This window comes from Tiliqua scincoides, chromosome 7, assembly GCF_035046505.1.
Source record: "Tiliqua scincoides isolate rTilSci1 chromosome 7, rTilSci1.hap2, whole genome shotgun sequence".
Lineage (NCBI taxonomy): Eukaryota > Metazoa > Chordata > Lepidosauria > Squamata > Scincidae > Tiliqua > Tiliqua scincoides.
The window spans coordinates 41,180,284-41,199,549 of NC_089827.1; the positions used below are offsets into that span (position 1 = coordinate 41,180,284).

The 19,266-nt window shown below is 43.1% G+C and overlaps 1 protein-coding gene across 1 annotated transcript in view; it reads right to left on the bottom strand.

Annotated features, from left to right (window-relative positions):
* The window catches only part of CECR2 (CECR2 histone acetyl-lysine reader), a 46,838-nt gene that overhangs the window by 15,361 nt on the left and 12,211 nt on the right, over positions 1–19,266 (bottom strand). Inside the window, exons 7-13 of the mRNA XM_066634161.1 lie at positions 8,474–8,630; positions 5,370–5,499; positions 5,083–5,120; positions 4,877–4,968; positions 3,677–3,803; positions 2,854–3,254; positions 1,030–1,158 (exon numbers count right to left, since the gene is read on the bottom strand). Of these exons, the coding sequence (XP_066490258.1) occupies positions 1,030–1,158; positions 2,854–3,254; positions 3,677–3,803; positions 4,877–4,968; positions 5,083–5,120; positions 5,370–5,499; positions 8,474–8,630 (1,074 nt within the window). The remainder of the gene's footprint in view (positions 1–1,029; positions 1,159–2,853; positions 3,255–3,676; positions 3,804–4,876; positions 4,969–5,082; positions 5,121–5,369; positions 5,500–8,473; positions 8,631–19,266) is intronic.

Consider the following 19,266-nt stretch of genomic DNA (forward strand, 5'->3'; position numbering starts at 1 on the left):
TCATGTCATTTTTGACATGAACTGTCCAAAGGAGAAATTTTAAATGAATTTGGGGAGAGCAAAAGAAACAGTTACAAACAGGGTGACACATTTGATTCAAAGCAAAATTCTGAAATGTTTAAAATTCAACTGTTTTAAATCAGATTTAAAATTTGTCCAGGCTATACTACTCACATGCACAACTTCTCCATGCTGAGCGCCTTGATTTTTATGATTTTATGATAAAATCATTGTGGAATTATTGTGTTTTGAATCCAAATAATATTGATTTTGTATATTAAGCCCAAACCAATTTCTGAATCAATATTCAATTCACTGCAGGAGTACCATCTTTTATCTTCACACCCCATACCCATGTTTGGTGTGGTTTCAGTAAAATTAAACATGTAACTTGATCACACAATGCTTTCTGTTTTTTTAACTAACTCCACTTTAACAGAAACAGGCATTTCTCACCATCAAATTTAATCTGCGTTTATCCAATGAACAAATTGATACTGCTGCCATGTTTGCTTCACTAACAATCCCAAGGGTTTTTGTGCCTTTGCTGACAAACTAATATAGATATGCTCTAAACTCATGTACTGCAGAAAATCTGAAGTCTCTACATTTTTACTTTATTGGAATATATTTCTAATCTTTACCGTGGTAAAGAAAACACCGAAAATGAGTATTTTTCAAAGATCTGAAAATGACTAAATACATAAGCAGAATTTATACCACCTAGATGCAGTGATGTTGTCTTCTCCACAAGCTCTTTCTGACTTTCAGTCTTTGTTTTTTAATTCACTCCTTTCCTTATCATCCACTGCCTCCATGTCCCCTCTATCATCTTACTCCTTGTGAAAAAAATCCCAAGTTCTAAACTTGCACACAAATAGTCCCCATATACAATTAGTAAAAAAAATGAACAAATAGAAGTAACTGTTCATTTTTAAGCATAACTTTAAGATTTCCTTATCAGAGGCTGTGACATGTCCTTGCAGTTACATACTCAGGCACAAGTTCATTTCAGAGCATGTTTCTCACCTGCATGGCAAAGTGCTGGTGCTGCTGACCCGGCTCCCCAGGATGTGGTTCTGGTACTCGTGGTGATCCATATGGTTTTGCTGGATCAGACCCATGCAGAGATCCATATGTTCCTGGTACTGCTGGTCTCTGGACAGGAAAAAAACAGTTACCTGTGAGGTTTGGTAGGTGATGGAACCACTAGTCATAGCCTTCAATTGCTTCAGATCAAAGACTAAATTCAAACTGCCAGATGGGACCTATAAGTCAAATCATCAGTCAGCAGAACCAAATGCGGATGGGAATAGATCAACTACAGGCCTCTTGCTTGTTCTCCTGGGATAAATCACACAGCTACCTCTGATTCTCTGCACGTGCCTCACTGCAAAAGCATGCAGGCTGCATGAACAACTCTCACCGCTATATGCACATAAGCAGGTGATTTTAATAACAGAACTTCCTATGCTTATCACTTAACTTCCTGCCAGAATTTAAATAGCAACAATCAGGTTTTCCCTTCCTAGCATGCTGAAAACAGATGTGGTATGGAGCAGCTTAGCTACAGATGTAGGGAATAAACTTTAAAGGCAAAACGTAACAATCAAACATATGATATTCTGGTCTCTCTGACAGAGGCATCCCTGGGGTGGGTGCTGCCTTGTGTGCCGCTTACCTGCACAAGTCCAGCGTTCAGAATATTTGGGAGGTGACGTAACAACATCAACACCTCCCCCCACCTTCCGAGCTGTTGCATTGCTTTAAATGCAAAAAGCCTGCCTCAGGACCACTTTCATCCAGCAGTCTTTGGCATGCTCTGGGTCCAGTTGTTTTGTTTTCTTGCCAGCAGGTGGCAAAAACACAGTTGTTGCGGAGAGCTTGAGGCAGCTGGGTCTGGAGTGGGCCAAAGACTGCGGAATAGAGTTTCGGGTGGTGTGGTGTGGTGTTACATCCTCCTGAGGATGACATTTGATGTGGTCTGCACCACACACATCCCTGTAGTGACACCACTGGCCTCTGGAGACAATTTCTCTCAGACATGGGAGAAAAGAATCTTACATTCAAGATAAAGCTTGGCAAATTGATGAATATCATCATAGGATTGTTCTTGGGTTTGAGTTGCTGCTCAGCGCATTCAGAAAGGGTTCCTCTACTCCTATGACCTCGAGTTTTTCATTTCCTTCTCTTCAAGTATTAGTGACTGCCTCAACTATACAGAAAGTGTGGGGAGCCATGGACCCACCTACAATTTCCTTAAGAAGACTCTATAGTTAGAATGCTCATGCTCATAGTATGATTGGTTGATATATTTGAGGTTGGGTAAGAAATTCTCCCTTCCCAGTCAGATTGGCCAGTAACAAAGGTGGTTATTAGTGAAGCTTTTTACATATCCGGGATGTTTCATTGATACATTTTTGAAATACACCACCTCTCTGACAATGGCACACTGTTGCCTGTGAACTGATCTATGTACAATTAAGCAAGCAAGTGGTTGACCTTAGGGTAAGTAGTGATCCTTTTCAAATGTTTCTGTTCATTTGTATTCAGAAGATACTTTTTTTGTAGCTCCAAAAATGTTTAAACTTAAACAGTACTTCCAATTCTTGCACTTTCCAGACAAGACCTTTTTCATCCAACAAGTGCCTGAATTCTTTTAAGTTTGATATAAAATGCACCATGAAGGAAGAAAAAGATGCCAAATTATATCGAAAAGGAGGGCATAAAAAGAAAAAGAGAAGTGTGAAATAACGCAAATGCCTAACGTTACTTCCTCACATTTGTTGGGATTCTTCTGCAATATTTGCCAAAAAGCGTCATATCCTATTAGTCCATTTGATTACTACTTACCATCTGCCCAGGATGGGGTACGTGGCTTGGTATTCCACCATAATGGTGTGAGTGCAGAAAGCCTCGGCCATTAGAAGCCTCTCCAGGGGGTTTCACTGAACTGCTACTTGGATCCTCTGAGGAGGAAGAGGAAGAAATTGGGACTCGATGTTTTGCCCTATGTGGGGGAAGCTTTCCTCCATTTTGCACATGCTGCTGTCTCCTGGCAGGTCCTTCAGAGTCTCTAGATCGGGCCCAAACATTCCCTGTACTGGAACGTATGGTCCGACGGCTTCTCTTCTCTCGCTTTCCATCCTCCCTGATCCAAAACTCATCATCTGTATCACCATCTTCCCCAGGGAAGTGCTTCATCATTGCTCGGTGAAAGCATCTCTCTATGTTGAAAGCCATTTTAGTGTATTCTGAATTTAAAGAAACAAATGAAAAACTGAATTTATTGGCAAGCAGCCTTTTGAACACTTTAGTGAAAGCTCATAAAGAATAAGGTTTCCTTGTGATCACAGAATATTGCTCCAGTTCCCACTCCTTTTCCCATGCCTAGTTTATTTTACCTGTAGCCTCTTAGTTTCTCCCCTTCCTGCATAGCCAGCCCTTGCCCCACAGTTCAATTTTTTTAAAAATCTGAGTTTTGGATGCAGGCTGAATTGTGAAAGTAAATACATGTACATTTATTTCTTTTTCAAATATATGTTGAGAACAAAGAATATGAGCTTTTTCTCTTCTTCCATTTCCTGTCCAGTCCAGCTATGCAAGCCTCAGAATGATAATCTGCTTTTTGAGTAAGTTCACCCAATAGACAGAACCCACTTTCCCATGCTCTTACCACTGTTTTCACCATTGTATTTAAGGCAGTTTCTGAACATAGTTTTCATATCACCCACAAATTCTTCCTTGGTGTAGTATAGGCCTCCATTTAGTTTCTTCTCCATGCTAGAGATATCCATGGGAGTCTGAAAAATATGATAATTTGCTTCAAACTAATAGTCACTGAATCCTAGATTAATTGTTACACAAAGGTTCTTTCACTCTATCTCAGGGTTGCCCAAACTTGTGACCCTCAAGGACTCCCAATTCGGCCCTCAGGGAGCCCCCAGTCTCGAATGAGACTCTGACCCTCAAGAGACTTGCTGGAGCCCGTGCTGGCTTGATGCCACTGTTCTCAGCATGACGGCCAACAGTTCAACCTCTCACATGAGCTGTGGGACGAGGGCTCCCTTCACTGCTTGCTGTTTCACACCTGTGATGCAGCAGTGGCAGCAAAGGAAAGGCCGGTCTTGCTTTGTGCAAGAACTTTATAGGCCTAGAGCTATTGCAAGACCTCCATTCATTCACATAAGTTCCATCTTGAATATATTCATTTATGTAAATTTATTCAAATTTGAAATGTAAATTAATTCTTTTTTTTCCCCGGCCCCCAACACAGTGTCAGAGAGATGAGGTGGCCCTCTTGCCAAAAAGTTTGGACACCCCTGCTCTATCTGATCAAAAGGAGTGGACTCCATATCATCCTCTAACACAGGGGTGTCCAAACACTTTGGCAGGAGGGCCACATCTTCTCTCTGACACTGTGTCAGGGGCCAGGAAAGAAAGAATTACTTTACAATTTAAAATTTGAATAAATTTACATAAATGAATATATTAGAGATGGAACTTATATGAATGAATGAAGGTCTTACAATAGCTCAAGGCCTATAAAAGGCCTTGCACAAAGCAAGGCCAGCCTTTCCTTTGTTACCACTGCTGCATCACAGACGTGAAACAGCAAGTAGTGGAGGGAGCCCTCATCCCACAGCTCAGATGAGAGGTCAAACAGTTGTCTTCATGCTGAGAGCAGTTGCATCGGGCCAGCATGGGCTCCAGCAAGTCTCCGGAGGGCCAGAGGCTCATTGGAGATTGGGGGCTCCCCAAGGGCTTGATGGGGAGCCTCCAAGGGCCACGTGGCCCCCGGGCCAGGGTTTGGGCACCCCTGCTCTTTGGTCACTGGGTTGCAATGTGATTACAAACAATACATCATATCACTTACCTTAATGATCTGATAGTAATTTGGAGCATAGGATTCATCAACTGGCTCCAGGAATGGCCAGGAGTCCTTGTGTGCTTTCACCACATCAAGAACTGTCAGTAGCAAAAAGATGGTAAATTGTCACACATACAAATGAGACACCAATGCTCCCTTCCTCTTTCAAAACAATGTCGTCATCCCCCAAAAGGCTTGGAATAGTGACTAACCTTTGTACATGGCTGTAAACTCATCATCCAGTTCAAAGCTGCAAAGAGGAAAAACAAAAATGAACATAAAGTCTCTCAAGTCATGTTTTTTCCTCTCAGCTCTGGATCTTTTGTAGAATTCTTCACAATGCCTACTCAACTTCCTCCCACCAATTTTCCTGATTCTTTTGTCAGATGAGATAATTCATCATAGCCTTCTTCCTGCCCACAGCACCAGAAATAACTAATTGTGTGTGTACATGAATGACTATTCAATATTCATAGCCAATTCAGTGCAGTGTACTTACAGGTCCTTGGTCTTCCTCTCTTCCCTAGCAGGTGAATTGGGATCCAGATGAGAAAGCTCTGGAGGGAGCTCCTTTCCCTGGGCCAGCAGCCATGCCCGCTCTTCTCTGAGCTTCCTTCTCTTGGCTCTTTCTACAGAGAAGAGAGAAAGGCATTTGGTACATTCATACACAAAAGCTCAGTGACAGGTTTCATGAAGCCATTCCCATTAACGGGTGTCACCAACAGAAAGCTATCATCTCTTCAAGAAAAGAAGAAAGAAAAAGGTTCCTTCTAAGAAACTCAGAAGGAATGCCATGCAGCTATTTTCTTACTCTTGACATTTCACTGTGCTGTGTCAACATTTCACAAGAAATTCATTTCACCAGAGCTGCTGCTTGCCTGTGCTTACAAAAAGTTATTTAACAAGGATCCATTGGAACAATCTACTCATAATGCAAAGGACTTCTATTTACTACGTGTGCTCCTAAACAGACAGTGCCAAGAAAATTTCTGTTGCTGTTTGATAGGAGGGAGGGGACTGATTAGATGGAAAAGATTCATGCAATCAGTCTGCCCACATGGCTGCATTAGTCACTCATCAGCCACATGGGATACCATTTGAGGAAGCAGTCTCCATGTACTGTCGATGAAACTCAAGTGCTCTCTAATCAGGAAGCCCTTGCTGCAGATGGTACCAATTGTATTATGAAGGCTGATCAAGTTGGTCATGAGTGAGGTAACTTTGTGTAGCAAAAAGAGCCCTGGAACTGTTGACTGGAGTTTAAAGTAGTCCTTGTGAATATAAAAGTTGGATGAAAAATGAAGCAGGATAGTTTAACAAGCATCCTTCACTATGCCTTTGTAATAGCCAGATAGCATAGAAAACAATAGATTGCCAGTGGAAGGGTCTTGAATGATGATGACAGTACATTAGTCCCTCAGCATCTGTGGAGGTTCTGCTCCTGTCCCCCCCCCCCACAGATATGAAAATCAGTGGATGGTCAAGTCAACTTTAAAATTGTTTTTTAAAAGTTTTTTTTAAAAATTATGTTTCCTACCTTAGTGCCGCAAACTACACTGGCTGCAGAGCAATCTCTGGCCTCCTTGAAGCCATTTCCGGGTTATGCTGAGGCTTGTGACCCCTCGGTTGGCCCTAGTGCACCCCAGAATGCATTGCAGAAGTGTTTCCAAATACTTCCACTGAGTGTGCCAGGGCCAAGGGAGGGGGTTGTACGCCTTGGCACAACCCAGAAGTTACTTCTGGGAGCACCACAGACTGTGCCATGCTCCAGTCTTGGGATCCACAGATAAGGAGGAACGACTGTAATACCTCAAAGCTACCATTCCCCTATAGCAGGGTTCTCCAAGACTCCAGCCCACAGGGCTGATATGGCACCCTGCCTAATCCTTCCCCCACCTGAACGGGGTTTACTGTTCCACGGGGGAGCCTCCTTTACACACTGCCAATCTCCCCTGAACTGCAATCTGGTCAGTCAGTTCCAGGTTGTCATCCCAGCAGTCTGTGCGCCTGGATTTTCAAGCAGATGTGGTTGGCTGGAATGCAGTTTGGGGAAGATCAGAGGCAAGGTAGGAAGGCTCTCCAGTGGAATGCACTGGGGAAGCCTTTCCATGTGCACAGCTGTCTCCAGTTTGGAGACTGTTGCCCTATAGCTATATTACCCACAGGAATACAGAGGGGGCTTTAGTTCAGAACTAGAGCATACTTTGCATGCATAGAAGGTCCCAAGTGAAAACTCTGGCATCTTCAGTTACAAGAATTGGGGAGTAAGCAAAAGGGAAGTCCCTTGCTTAAAAACCTAGAGAGCATGTTAACAATCACAGTAGATAATACTGGGCTAAATGGGTCTGATTCATTATAAGACACCTTCATAAATCTGATTTATTTTTCCAAGAGGAGTAAAATCAGAATTTAGAAATGATTACTGTTTCTGAATAGGAGGAAGGTACGGAAAACAGTCACAGTCAACAGTTTTCAGATACTCAGATGGAACAGGTATGGAAATAAGATGCCTATGTAATATCAAAAATAAATGGAGACTTGGAACAACTTCTCAAAGAATCATAAGAGGCTGCCTTATACCAAGTCAGACTATTGCTCCATCTAGTTCAAGGTTGTCTACACATATCTGTAGCAGCTATCCAGGGTTTCCCAGCTCTATCTAAGGTTGCCAGGGCTTGAACCTTCAGCATACAAAACAGCTGCTCCACCACTAGGCTACAACTGCTGTCTAAACTTACATTTCCGAATAGACAGCATAAAACCTCTTATCAAGAAAATACCATAGGGGACCAAAGGAAATCTCCAACTATTAAACAGTTTCTATACCTTCACTCCTTCAGTATTAACGCTTCAAGTCCACTGGACACATTCCTCCCCCATACACTCAGATTTTCAAAGCCTTCCTCTAAAACAGCGCTTCACAACCTTTACACAAAGGTTGGGAAATGACTAAGGGCACAATCCTAACCAACTTTTCAGCACTGGCATAGCCAGTGAGGCATGTGTTGCATCCTGCAGTTGGGGGGTAGTCATGGAGGCCTCCACAAGGTAAGGCAACGTTTGTTCCCTTACCTCAGAGTTGCATTGCCCTTACCTCAGTGCTGGAAAATTGGTTAGGATTGCGCCCTAAGTCTTTGTGGGCTGTGACCAGGGAGGGGGAGCAGGAGATATAGCAGTAATGGCAATACTTGATTGTGCCATTGTCAGAGAAAATGTTTTTCCCCACTTACCAGGAGATAGCACTGGTCCTCCAGAGGGTGCGGGGCGGGGGGGCTGCGGCTCCCCCATGGGCCTCCCCGTGTCTCAATGAAAACCGGAAACGGGTTAGATTGCATCAGGGAGCTATTCTGAGGTGTGGGGAGGCGTACAGAGGGGACTGTGGGCCCCCTACACCCTCCAGAGGGCAGGCATTACCCACTGGTTAGTGAAATTCCCCTTTTTTCCCTTGGCAAATCCAGAAGTGCTGTTGCCGACTTGTTGGCATCACCAGTGTCACCCCTCCCCTTAAGAGGGAATGCAATGGTTCTAGTTGCCCTGGGGGGGACTGCAACTCCCAGGTTGGAAATCACTGCTCTAGAAAGAGGAACAAAGTAATCCATGCACCTTCAACTGCCTTGACTTTTTCTTCCATTTCTCGCTTCCTTTCCTCCTTCAGCATTTGTTCCTGCTCCTTCTTCTGAACTGCCAGAAGAATTTGACGCTCCTCTTCTTCTTCCCGTCGTCTCTGCTTCTCCATTTGGTTGAGCGACATTGGTGTCATCTGTAGAAAGAGATGCATCTATGCAAAGCAGGATTGCATTTTCTGTAAGCAATGGCCTGGATACCTCTAGAGCCTTTTAAAATCCTTCAGGTTCAGAGAACCTTGAAATGAAAATCTGAATTATTTTAAAAACAATTAAAAAATAATTTCTCTCTTGTTGCTCATTCTTATAAATGCACATCTACATGATGAAATAAATATATCATCACAAGAAATTCTGAAATCTGATCAGTGACTGCATTTCCTATCTTTGTAACTTGGTTTTACCACAAGGTAACATTCATAAGAATGAGTAAACAAGGAAGAATTTTGTGGTAACTATTGTACAATGTACACGGAACTAAATATTCCTACAACTGTGTGACATTCTTCAAAAAGTATTGTAAAAATAAAATACAGATCCAACTATGTTCCAAGCAACAACTGGTTCACCCAGAGTGGTAGTCTCCCCTTGTTATTGGGCAGGAGGTCTGGTCTAGAGGGTAGAGCCTCCGTTAGTCCAAAGATAACATCAGAAAGTTGCCAGTTCGAGAACATCGGCAGCTCCCTGAACAGTGAGACCTTGAAGCAGCTGACGAGCTGAGCCAAGTTATTCCATCTGCTCTTTGGTGTGTGAGCGAAGAAGCGTCTTGGCTGCCCTCCATATGAGAGACGAAGGAGCTGTTTGTCAGCCTGTGTGGGAGGCACTGGAGGCCAGAAGTGAAATCAGACCAGGAAGATCCTTCTGAAATGTTGTGTGGTTCTTGAAAGAGAGAACCGTTTATGATAGTAAAAATCCCCTTGAGGGATTTAGAAACGCCTGCCTATGTAAACCGCCTTGAATAAAGTCAGGAGTAATCCAATGACCAGAAAGGAGGTATATAAATACTGAGTTATTATTATTGTAATCTGTGGGAAATCAATTCCAGGATCTCCGCAAATGTAAAAAGTGTTGAAATAAATCATGGCTTTTAAAAAAATGGTCTCTAAAAACTGTTGAAGACAAAAGCGGAAAAGCATTTTTGTGAACACTTCCACGATGCATTCTGGTGTGATGCAGGGACAAGGGAGAAAGTGCCTTGGCACCACCTGGAAATTGCTTCTGGGAGCCCATAGACTGCCTTGCAACCTTCCAGTTTGCTACACTAAGGTAAGTTTTTTTCCTTTTTTTTAACATCTTCAACAGTTTTTAAAAGGACCCCCCCCTTTTTTTTTACAATGACTCAATGCAGATAGTCACATGTCAAATCTGTAGGTTGAGACAAATCCACAGGTTCAGAACCCGTGGATAAAAAAAGGAGACCTGTATTTTCAATGTTCACTCTTGGATTCTTGAAGAAGTTTGTAACAGTGCAAAGTACCTGCACTCTAAGGGCCCAATCCTATCCAACTTTCCAGCACCAAAGCAGCCACAATGTCGCCCCAATGTAAGGGGAAAAACATTCCCTTACCTTAAGAAGGCCTCCATGACTGCACCCCCCCCACTGCAGACCCCCCCCCCCCACTGCAGAATGCAGCACACACTTCTTTGGTATGGTTGCATCAGAAGTGGAAAGTTGAATAGGACTGGGTCCTAAGTCTTAAGTATGAGAACTTCATTATCCGCAGGTTTATGTATCTGTGGGGGATGGGGATGAGCGTCTGGGAATGGATCCCCCACAGATACTAAGAGTCCACCCATAGTTGTTCCAGAAGCTGGTAGCCACAACAGAAAAGTTACAATTTCACATGCTTGCTAATTCCTTCCTAGATGGGACCATACGCAGGCCTCCTTCAGAAGGAGCCTGAAGTAAACTTGCAGCCAATACATGTTACAGAACCAAGTGGCTATGTTCTGGCCTCCCTTTTCCTCCTAAAAGTTGAGCAACCGTATTATGCACTTGCAGTTTCTTTATATTTCAAGTATAATGTGCATAGTGGAAGATGGCCGGATCCCAAAGGATCTCCTCTATGGAGAACTCGTGCAAGGAAAGCGCCCTACAGGTAGACCACAGCTGTGATACAAGGACATCTGCAAGAGGGATCTGAAGGCCTTAGGAGTGGACCTCAACAAGTGGGAAACCCTGGCCTCTGAGCGGCCCGCTTGGAGGCAGGCTGTGCAGCATGGCCTTTCCCAGTTTGAAGAGACACTTGGCCAACAGTCTGAGGCTAAGAGGCAAAGAAGGAAGGCCCATAGCCAGGGAGACAGACCAGGGTCAGACTGCACTTGCTCTCGTTGTGGAAGGGATTGTCACTCCCGAATTGGCCTTTTCAGCCACACTAGACGATGTTCCAAAACCACCTTTCAGAGCGCGATACCATAGTCTCTTGAGACTGAAGGTTGCCAACGGAATGTGCATAGTGAGCATAATGGTAATAAATCATAGAGGCACAATTGATGATTGCATGATTTTACTATGCAGGAAAGGTCTCCGATGCAAAACAATTTATATTTGAAATAAGACATAGTCCTAGCCCCAGAATGTCAAGAATCTAGCAGTAGAACTAAACTATAGATGCCACATCTATCATAAACCCCTTCTTCTAGACCAGGGGTGTCCAAACTTTTTGGCAGAAGGGCCACATCATCTCTTTGGCACTGTGTCGGGGCCAGTTAAAAAAGAATTTACATGTAAAATTTGAATAAATTTATATAAATTTACATAAATATATTAGAGATGGAACTCATATGAATGAATGAAGGTCTTTCAAAAGTTCAAGGCCTATAAAAGGCCTTGCACAAAGCAAGGTTGGCCTTTCCTTCACTGCTGCTTTGCAGACATGAAACAGCAAGCAGTGGAGAGAACTCTCAGCCCTCAGCTCACGCAAGAGATCGAACATTTGCCCTCATGCTGAGAACAATCGCACTGGGCCAGTGTGGGTTCCAGCAAGTCTCCAGTGGGCCAGAGTCTCATTGGAGACTGGGGACTCCCTGTGGGCCGGATTGGGAGTCCCCGAGGCCTGTAAATGGCCCCCAGGCAGGGGTTTGGGCACCCCTTTTGGCTGGAGGATCACATCATCTCTCTGACACTGTGTCGGGGGCCAGGGGAAAAAAATTTAATTTACATGTAAAATTTGAATAAATTTGCATAAGTTTACATTAATGAATATATTAAAGATGAACTTATATGAATGAATGAAGGTCTTGCAATAGCTCAACGCCTATAAAAGGCCTTGCACAAAGCAAGGCTGGCTTTTCTTTTGCTGCCTCTGCTGCATCACAGACATGAAACAGCAAGCAGTGGAGGGAGCCCTCATCCCACAGCTCATGCGAGAGGTCAAACAGTCGCCCTCACGCTAAGAGCAGTTGTGTTGGGCCAGTGCGGGCTCTAACAAATCTCCAGAGGGCCAGAGGCTCATTGGAGACTGTGGGCTCCCTGAGGGCCACATTGAGAGGCATCGAGGGCCGCATGTGGCCCCAGAGCCAGGGTTTGGGCAACCCTGTTCTAGACTAAAGACCAAATATTATTTATGATAATGCATTCCCCAATTCTGGGAATCAGAAGAATCTTCTATGCTAGGAGCATAAAATACATTATGTAAACTAGTTATCTTGGAATAACATAGTTTATTCTGGTTGCAGCTTCTCACCTGGTTCAGATGATCAACAAACTATAGCTTGTTGGATCAGGAATATGCACCAAATTAGCACTGAACATATGCACTTCCTCCTTCCCCTAGTCTCACAAAGAAATCCACATTTGTGAAAGTACAACTCATTCTGTCATCCTAACGTTGGTTTCATACGCCCCAGTAAAGTCACAGGTTCTGGGTTTGGACACCACTGGAGCTGTGATTTAACAAAAACCAGTATTCCTTCATACAAAGAGAGGAGGGAATATGCAGGTTTAGTGCTAATTCAGCCTGCATTCCTGATCCAACAAGTCATGTTTGGCTAGATCATCTGAAGCAGGCATTTTCTGCAAAACATTTTTCAAATTTTTCATTTCTGTCAAACACACTAGAAACAGAAGAATATAGAAAGCTCTTAAGGTAAGAACTTAGCTGAAGAGACTAAAGCTTAGCTGAAGAGGCTGGAAACTGTGTTGAACACAAAAAATCACCACAGCCAATAAAAGAGTGTATGATCCCTTTCATAATTTTCTTGTAATAGAACCTGCATGTCCCATTATTTGTGCCATGGGTGTATGAAGTAGGTTTCTATATCCATTAATAGAACAGACACCCTGAGTCATCAACATTCACAGTTATACTTTTGGCTGTCACTAGATAGCTGATACTTGCATCATCATCTCTAACTCACGCAGAAATCTCTACAGCATGGATGCCTTCCTCAATGCCAACAGAAAAGCACACTGCTGAAGTAAATCTGGAGCTTCCCTCAATATGTAGATTATAAATGATAACTGAAGACTAGTTCTTGTTGAGGTGGTAAACCTGCAAGGTTCTGCTGCATTAAAAACTGCCTGAACAAAGAAGTTGGACCTCGGTATCTGTGGGGGATCTGTCCCTGGACGACCCCATGGACACCAAAACCTGTGGATAATCAAATCCTGGTCCTGGTCCATAGGACATCCTAAGACAACCAGAGGTGTTCTCCAGTTGCCATCCAGAGGTGTTCTGAGACCCACAGAGGCCTCTGCTGGCCTAAGAAAGGCTCCTAGATGCAACCAGAGAACATCTCTAGGAGCTCAGGTTTGGCCTTAGTCACAGGTTGGAACCCACAGTTAGTTAAAAGAGGCATGACCTGTCCCATACTGGGTAGAGGCCTAAACTAGAACCCTTCTTTCCAACATCTAATTTTCTTCAAAGAAGAATAATTCAATCAAGGAAGCACTGACCTGAAGTAACAAACAGCATAGCACAAATGCATTAAGTGAGAAGCAGCCCTTAGACACAAGGTATTAATTATAAACTCAGGATTAATTATCAACTGGAGTCTCCTTACTACCCTTCAGGCCCTGTACCATCATTAATCCAGAGGAAAAGCTTGCACCTTGATCACTATTGCTTCACTCTTTCACCAGCTTGTAAATGTAACCTAATGGGGCATTGATAAATTGGCAAGAAGGCAGGCTAGTTTCCACTGAAGATACCCTAAGTGCTTCTATAATTTTGTTGTTGCTGAAATGCTGTTTAATGATTTCCTTCACTAATGGTCCCTTGGAGAATCATCTCCCATCTTTGCCACAAGCAATACATTAAGGAAGTCACCTCAGCCCCTTCTTCTGTCTTCCAATAGAAATACACTGCAGCTAAACAAAAGTTTAAAAAAACCAGAGACTTGGGCTGCTTTACAACATGCCCAATACTGTGCGAAAAGCACAAGCAGGACAGAGAACTGGAACAAACACCTACTCCTCACATCAGAATGCCAGGCATCCTTTGAGTGTAATTCTACCCACCAGAATGATCTTGTGTGTCTGATGTAGTGTTGCTGCACTACCCAATTAATCCATAGTAATGCATCCCAGGAGAATAATTTACAGAGAATCAGAGCAATTCGAAGAGACCTTTTAAGACATTTAGTCCATTTTATCTCAAGACGATTCACAGGATTGTCTCTAAAGAATGCAGTCAAACAGAGGAGTACCTGAATAGCTACAGTTGGGTAAGGATTCTTATCACAAGAGAAGATCCCCAAACCCTCCTCCCATTTTAATGAATCTTTCCAAGCAGGTTTTTGAAAGCAGGTTTTAGTTAAAACCTTGGACTATTAAGGAGCTAATTCAAAACACAAGAAAGAATTCAAAGGGCAGGGTAGTTAGGAAGATGGTAAAACTGTGCACTTGTGTAGACACAGACACACCCCAGAACTGTGCATCACAGAAGCCAAATTCAGCAACCCAAATACATAATTCAGTAATTAATTTCTTCTTTCACTGGCACAAGAGAAGGATAAGGTACTATACTGCTTAGTGAACAGCAGCAGCACAGTGTTTAGAATGTAGGACTGGGACCAGAAAAGAACCATGACTGCTGCACCTTGGAGAAATGGCAGGATAACAACCCCCCAACTTATGACCTCTGCCAAATAAAAAAAAAATGAGGGCACAATACGGAATGTGCCTTGGGTTGGTGCAAGTCCCTTGCGCTGGCCCAGGAGGGTTGCAAACATCCCATAAAGCAGGGAGGAGGCAGGAGGGAGGCATTCCAGGGCAGGGAGGTGGTGGTCACAGGAATGGGCAGGACTGGGACCCAGCTGTAATGCTGGATCCCAACTCCGTTCTCTGACCAGTACAGAGTGGCAACAAGCCGCTCTGCTTTCCTTGGACTTAGGCCACCCCATGAGGTGGCCCAGGTCCGAGGAGATCCATTGGGGTTGTGGTGCCTTACCCAGGGATAAAGGGAAGAGTTTCCCCTTGCCTCCGGCTGAGCCACTTCGGTCCCCTACCTTGCACTGGACACAGTTCAGGCCTCTTGACCTGCCTGTTCCAGCACAAGATAGGATTGTAAGTAGCAGAATAGCAGTTGAGTAGCAATGTAGCAGTTGAGTAACTGCCCAAAGCACCAGCATGAACAGAGCACTATATCACATTAAGATTTAGGAGTTTCTTGACCTATTCTTTTCCCTATTTCTCCCTCTCCATACAAGTTTATTTTAATTTTTTTTTTTGTTGCATGATACATGCATGAGTTCTGGGTGTACAGGGGGATGTGTGCAGAAGCTATTTGTTGAATTTGTGCATGACATTTAAAACAGCTGTTATCTCTAATGCTGATGGGGATGAGGCAAGGCAGTGGCACTGGGATGCTTAGTGGATGATGAAAAGTTGCTGACCAGCTGACTGTCAGGTAGGAGTTTACATGGTTGCTTCCTCATGCTCAGTTTGCTTTGGTGAGGAAGTGGCAGCAAGGCATCCCATGTTCCCTGCTCTGCGCTCCCTCAATACACTGGTCACTCACACTGAGAACTGCCTGCCCCACTTGCCCATCAGCCTACCTGGACTCAGAATACTTTGTCTGTGGTCAACTGCCATAGAGGCTGCCAGACAGAGGATGAGTGGGCAGAGATTAGTGGTAGCATCAACATTCAAAGAAGGAGCTGTCCTTGAAGGGAGGGGATTCGTCTCTTATGCACCATGTAATGTGTGTGTATTTCTGCATTACTGTGGCTTTCAAAGCTGATTCTACAATTACTAAATACCAAATGAATTTCATATGTTTAATACAGAATTGAGAACTGGGGCTTATAGACTTTAGAGAAGGAGTCTTTTCAAAATAGACTGATGAGAGTAATTCTTGGGGTTCTACAAAATACACTGGCCAAATTTCTATAAGCTGAGGCCAGTGATTTTTTATGCTAACATAAGAAGAGCCTAGCTGGATCAGGCCAGGCAAAGGTCCATTTAGTCCAGCTTCCTGTATCTAAATCATAGATTTGAAATCATGGTTGTGACTGTAAGAATGTTTAACTATTGATTTTAAATGTATTGCCTTCCTGATTTACAGTTACTCAAATTTTGTCTGCTGGAAGAGATGCAAGCTTTATCCTTTAAAACATATTTTTTGGATCCAGAGACTTGTCCAACAAAGCCAGTCATATGGTTTTTCTCTAGGGGCCAGAATGTGTACACATATAGTATGCATATACAGATATGAGGCCAGTTCCAGACTTAGTATTACCTGAACTCACCTTCCTCTGTTGAAATTTAGTTTGCAAGATCCTCAGGGAACAGACCTATCGTTGGCTTATATCACTCTGTAAGACACCAATATAGATTGATGGCATTGTATGTGGAGTCCACCTGCTAAATTGTTTGACTCTGTGTCAGTCTGGGTTCAGCTGTGAATGAAGCAGGTGAACTTCAAGCTAATAAAGATTAGAATCTGTTTAGTTCAGAGTAAATCCAAAGCCAAAATATTACTTTCTGAATGCAGGCAAAACACAACAGAAGCATTTCCTTCAGGTAAGATATGTGAAAAACCCTGTTAAAGTTGAGTTAACAGTACATAGACTGTTTGCATGGAAATGCCTTTGTGCAGTTCTGCTGTAACACCTAAATACCTGCAGCAGAGGGCACTGTGGGCCAAGGAGATCAACAGGATCTAAAGACTTCTGAACTGCAGCCCTCCATACTGTCTCCTGACATAGCCTTGGCCTTGCCTCAGACATTACACAGCCCTACTCCTCTGCTCTCTATACAATCCCTACTAGGATTTCCACAGCTTCTCCTTAATGAAGGCACAGCTTGGAAGGCTTCTAATGAGGAGATAATCTGAACCACCTGTTGAGAAATATCCTAAAGGATTAGAAGTCTACTGAGCTGTTACATCAGAGACTCAAGCAGCTTCCAGATCTCAGAACTATAAGGGGTCACTTTCACAAACAAGGTATGTGCCCAAAAACAATTATGATATCAATATAGCCTTCCCAAGTTCCCTGTATCACACCTGGGCAATTCTTCCAACTGTACAGAAGCACATGTGTAATTGTAGGAATACTAGACACTTGCCTGTTTCCAGGGAAGAGGAATGCCATGTTAAAAAAAAGTTGCCTTCTACCCTGCCCTCCATAGTACAAAAACTGTGAGGATATGAAAGTTTATGAGAGTATATCACACACTTTGGCCCACAGGCAACAATTAACTTTTGCCAAGCATTCTGGTGTGTACAGCCAGTGGTATCACTAGGGTGTGTGGGAGGGGGGTGTAGACTATACTGGGTGACAACCCCCAGGGTGATAGTGACATGACTAGTGGTCAAAAATTGTAAAAACCTTGGTATTTATGAATAATACCATCATGGTATATATCATGCGATAAGTACTTTAATGCAGAATACAATGAAACAAACTGTGTTGAATTATCTGTATTCTAACAAATATTATAGCCAAATAACCAGAAAAAGAAAACAACTGCCTTATGTAACAAAAAGTGAATTTTCTTTACTCAAAACTGACCAATGAGACTGATTGTTCCAAGAGTCAACAAGGTGTTGTTATGATACAGCACGGATCTAATAAGGTGTTAGTATGAGTTAGCTCTCTTTTCCATGTATCAGAGCAAATACTAGAATTCTTATTCAGTTGTGTGAGTGACATCAAGTTGGTAACTGGTTGTTTGTTGGTTACTGATTTGTTAGACAACCTATACTTATATATTTAAATAAAGTTAATGTGGGTGACACTAGCCCTAGTTCTGCCGTTGCATTTAGGCTGTACATATGATATTGTAATTTATTCTATATGGTCTGGTATGGGAGGAGGTCCATCATGGGGGTGCCACAATGGGCTCTTGCTCTGGGTGACACAAATCCTAGTTACACCTCTGTGTACAGCAAGACAGCTTTTGATTAGCATTCATTTGTCTCTACACCCAAATTTAGATTTTGCTGCTTGCACATAAATATGTACCATCTCATTTCATGGATTTTATTATATTTTTTGTTACATCTCTCTCTTAGGGCTCCTCTATTAAAGAAGAGTAGTGGCTCTTAAAAGTACGGATACAAGGTCACATTTTTTTACTCTAATTCACCTGAAATTACTACTGCGCCTTGGCTGCATAGTGTATAATCCTGACTACACACATAAGGTTGCTTTAAATCTGCCACTCTTCTGTGGTACAGAAATGCAAATTCTTCCATTTGGCCATAAACACAAGGCTATTTGTAACCTCTCAAAGAAATCCACCCAGATCTCAACAGTTATGACAGACATTTGTAACTTCAGAGTTTTCCAATTGGTAGATCTTCATCATTTTTAATACGAGTATGTTTTCCCCACACCAACTTGCTGGGCCCAGGCATGTTCCTTTCCTTCCCACTTCTGTACACTCAGAAGGGCAACTTGCCACCCTTCAAAGTATGTGTAGTCTGGCAAGGAAGAAACAAATTTTCAGAAGGAACTTGGTGTGAAGCTCAAAATTTGAGAAGGTACTGATTTGTGGTGATGAAGTGCAGATGCAGCCACTATGTACCATCTCATTTCCCAGATGCAGAAGAAATGCTGAATCTGCCACTCATTGCTCTGAAGTGCTTCAACAGAGTCCTTTGTTTTTGAATCAGACTGAGGCAGGGAAGTTCTGTGGTGATGACAACCAGATGGCTATTTGGGAGGTAGGCATTTAGCACAGATTTGTTTCAAAACTTGCCTAAAGATTAAATGAAGACATTTTAGCAGCTTTACCTCTATTGCAAAATAATGTTTCAGAGCCTTCAAGCATATCTTTGTAGTATTCTTTGGGACTCATGAAACAAATCAGGCCTGCTTGTGACTGTAAACTATAGAACCACCTTCCTGGATCTTGGGTTGAGATGCATGCTCTACAACAACTAGGTACTGGAGACAGACTTACTATAAATCCCAAAAATCTGGTAAACGAGCTGTTGGTCTAGATGCGGGACAACTGTGTTTGAAAAAAAGTCTTCCCTGTTGGGAAAAGTGCTTACTGTTCTGCACTGCTGCATGTTTTCCCAGTCAATCTTCTTGCAAAGTCAGTCCAGCCAGCCACTTCCCCTGGAAATCTGGGGCAGAGCCTGCTGAGGCGACGGGCAGCAGAAACAGCTGCCTGGCACGACTTTGGAAGATCGGCTGGCAAGATAGCAAGCAGCAGAGCAGAACCATAAGCGCTGCTCCCAACAGGGAAGGTGATGGATCTGGTCCAAGAGTCAGGGTTTGGTGCCTGCTGTCTAGATGAATGTAGAATATTCAGTTGGCAGATGTGCACCAGAGACAGAAAATTGACCTTCACAATGAATGCTCAACAGTATCATA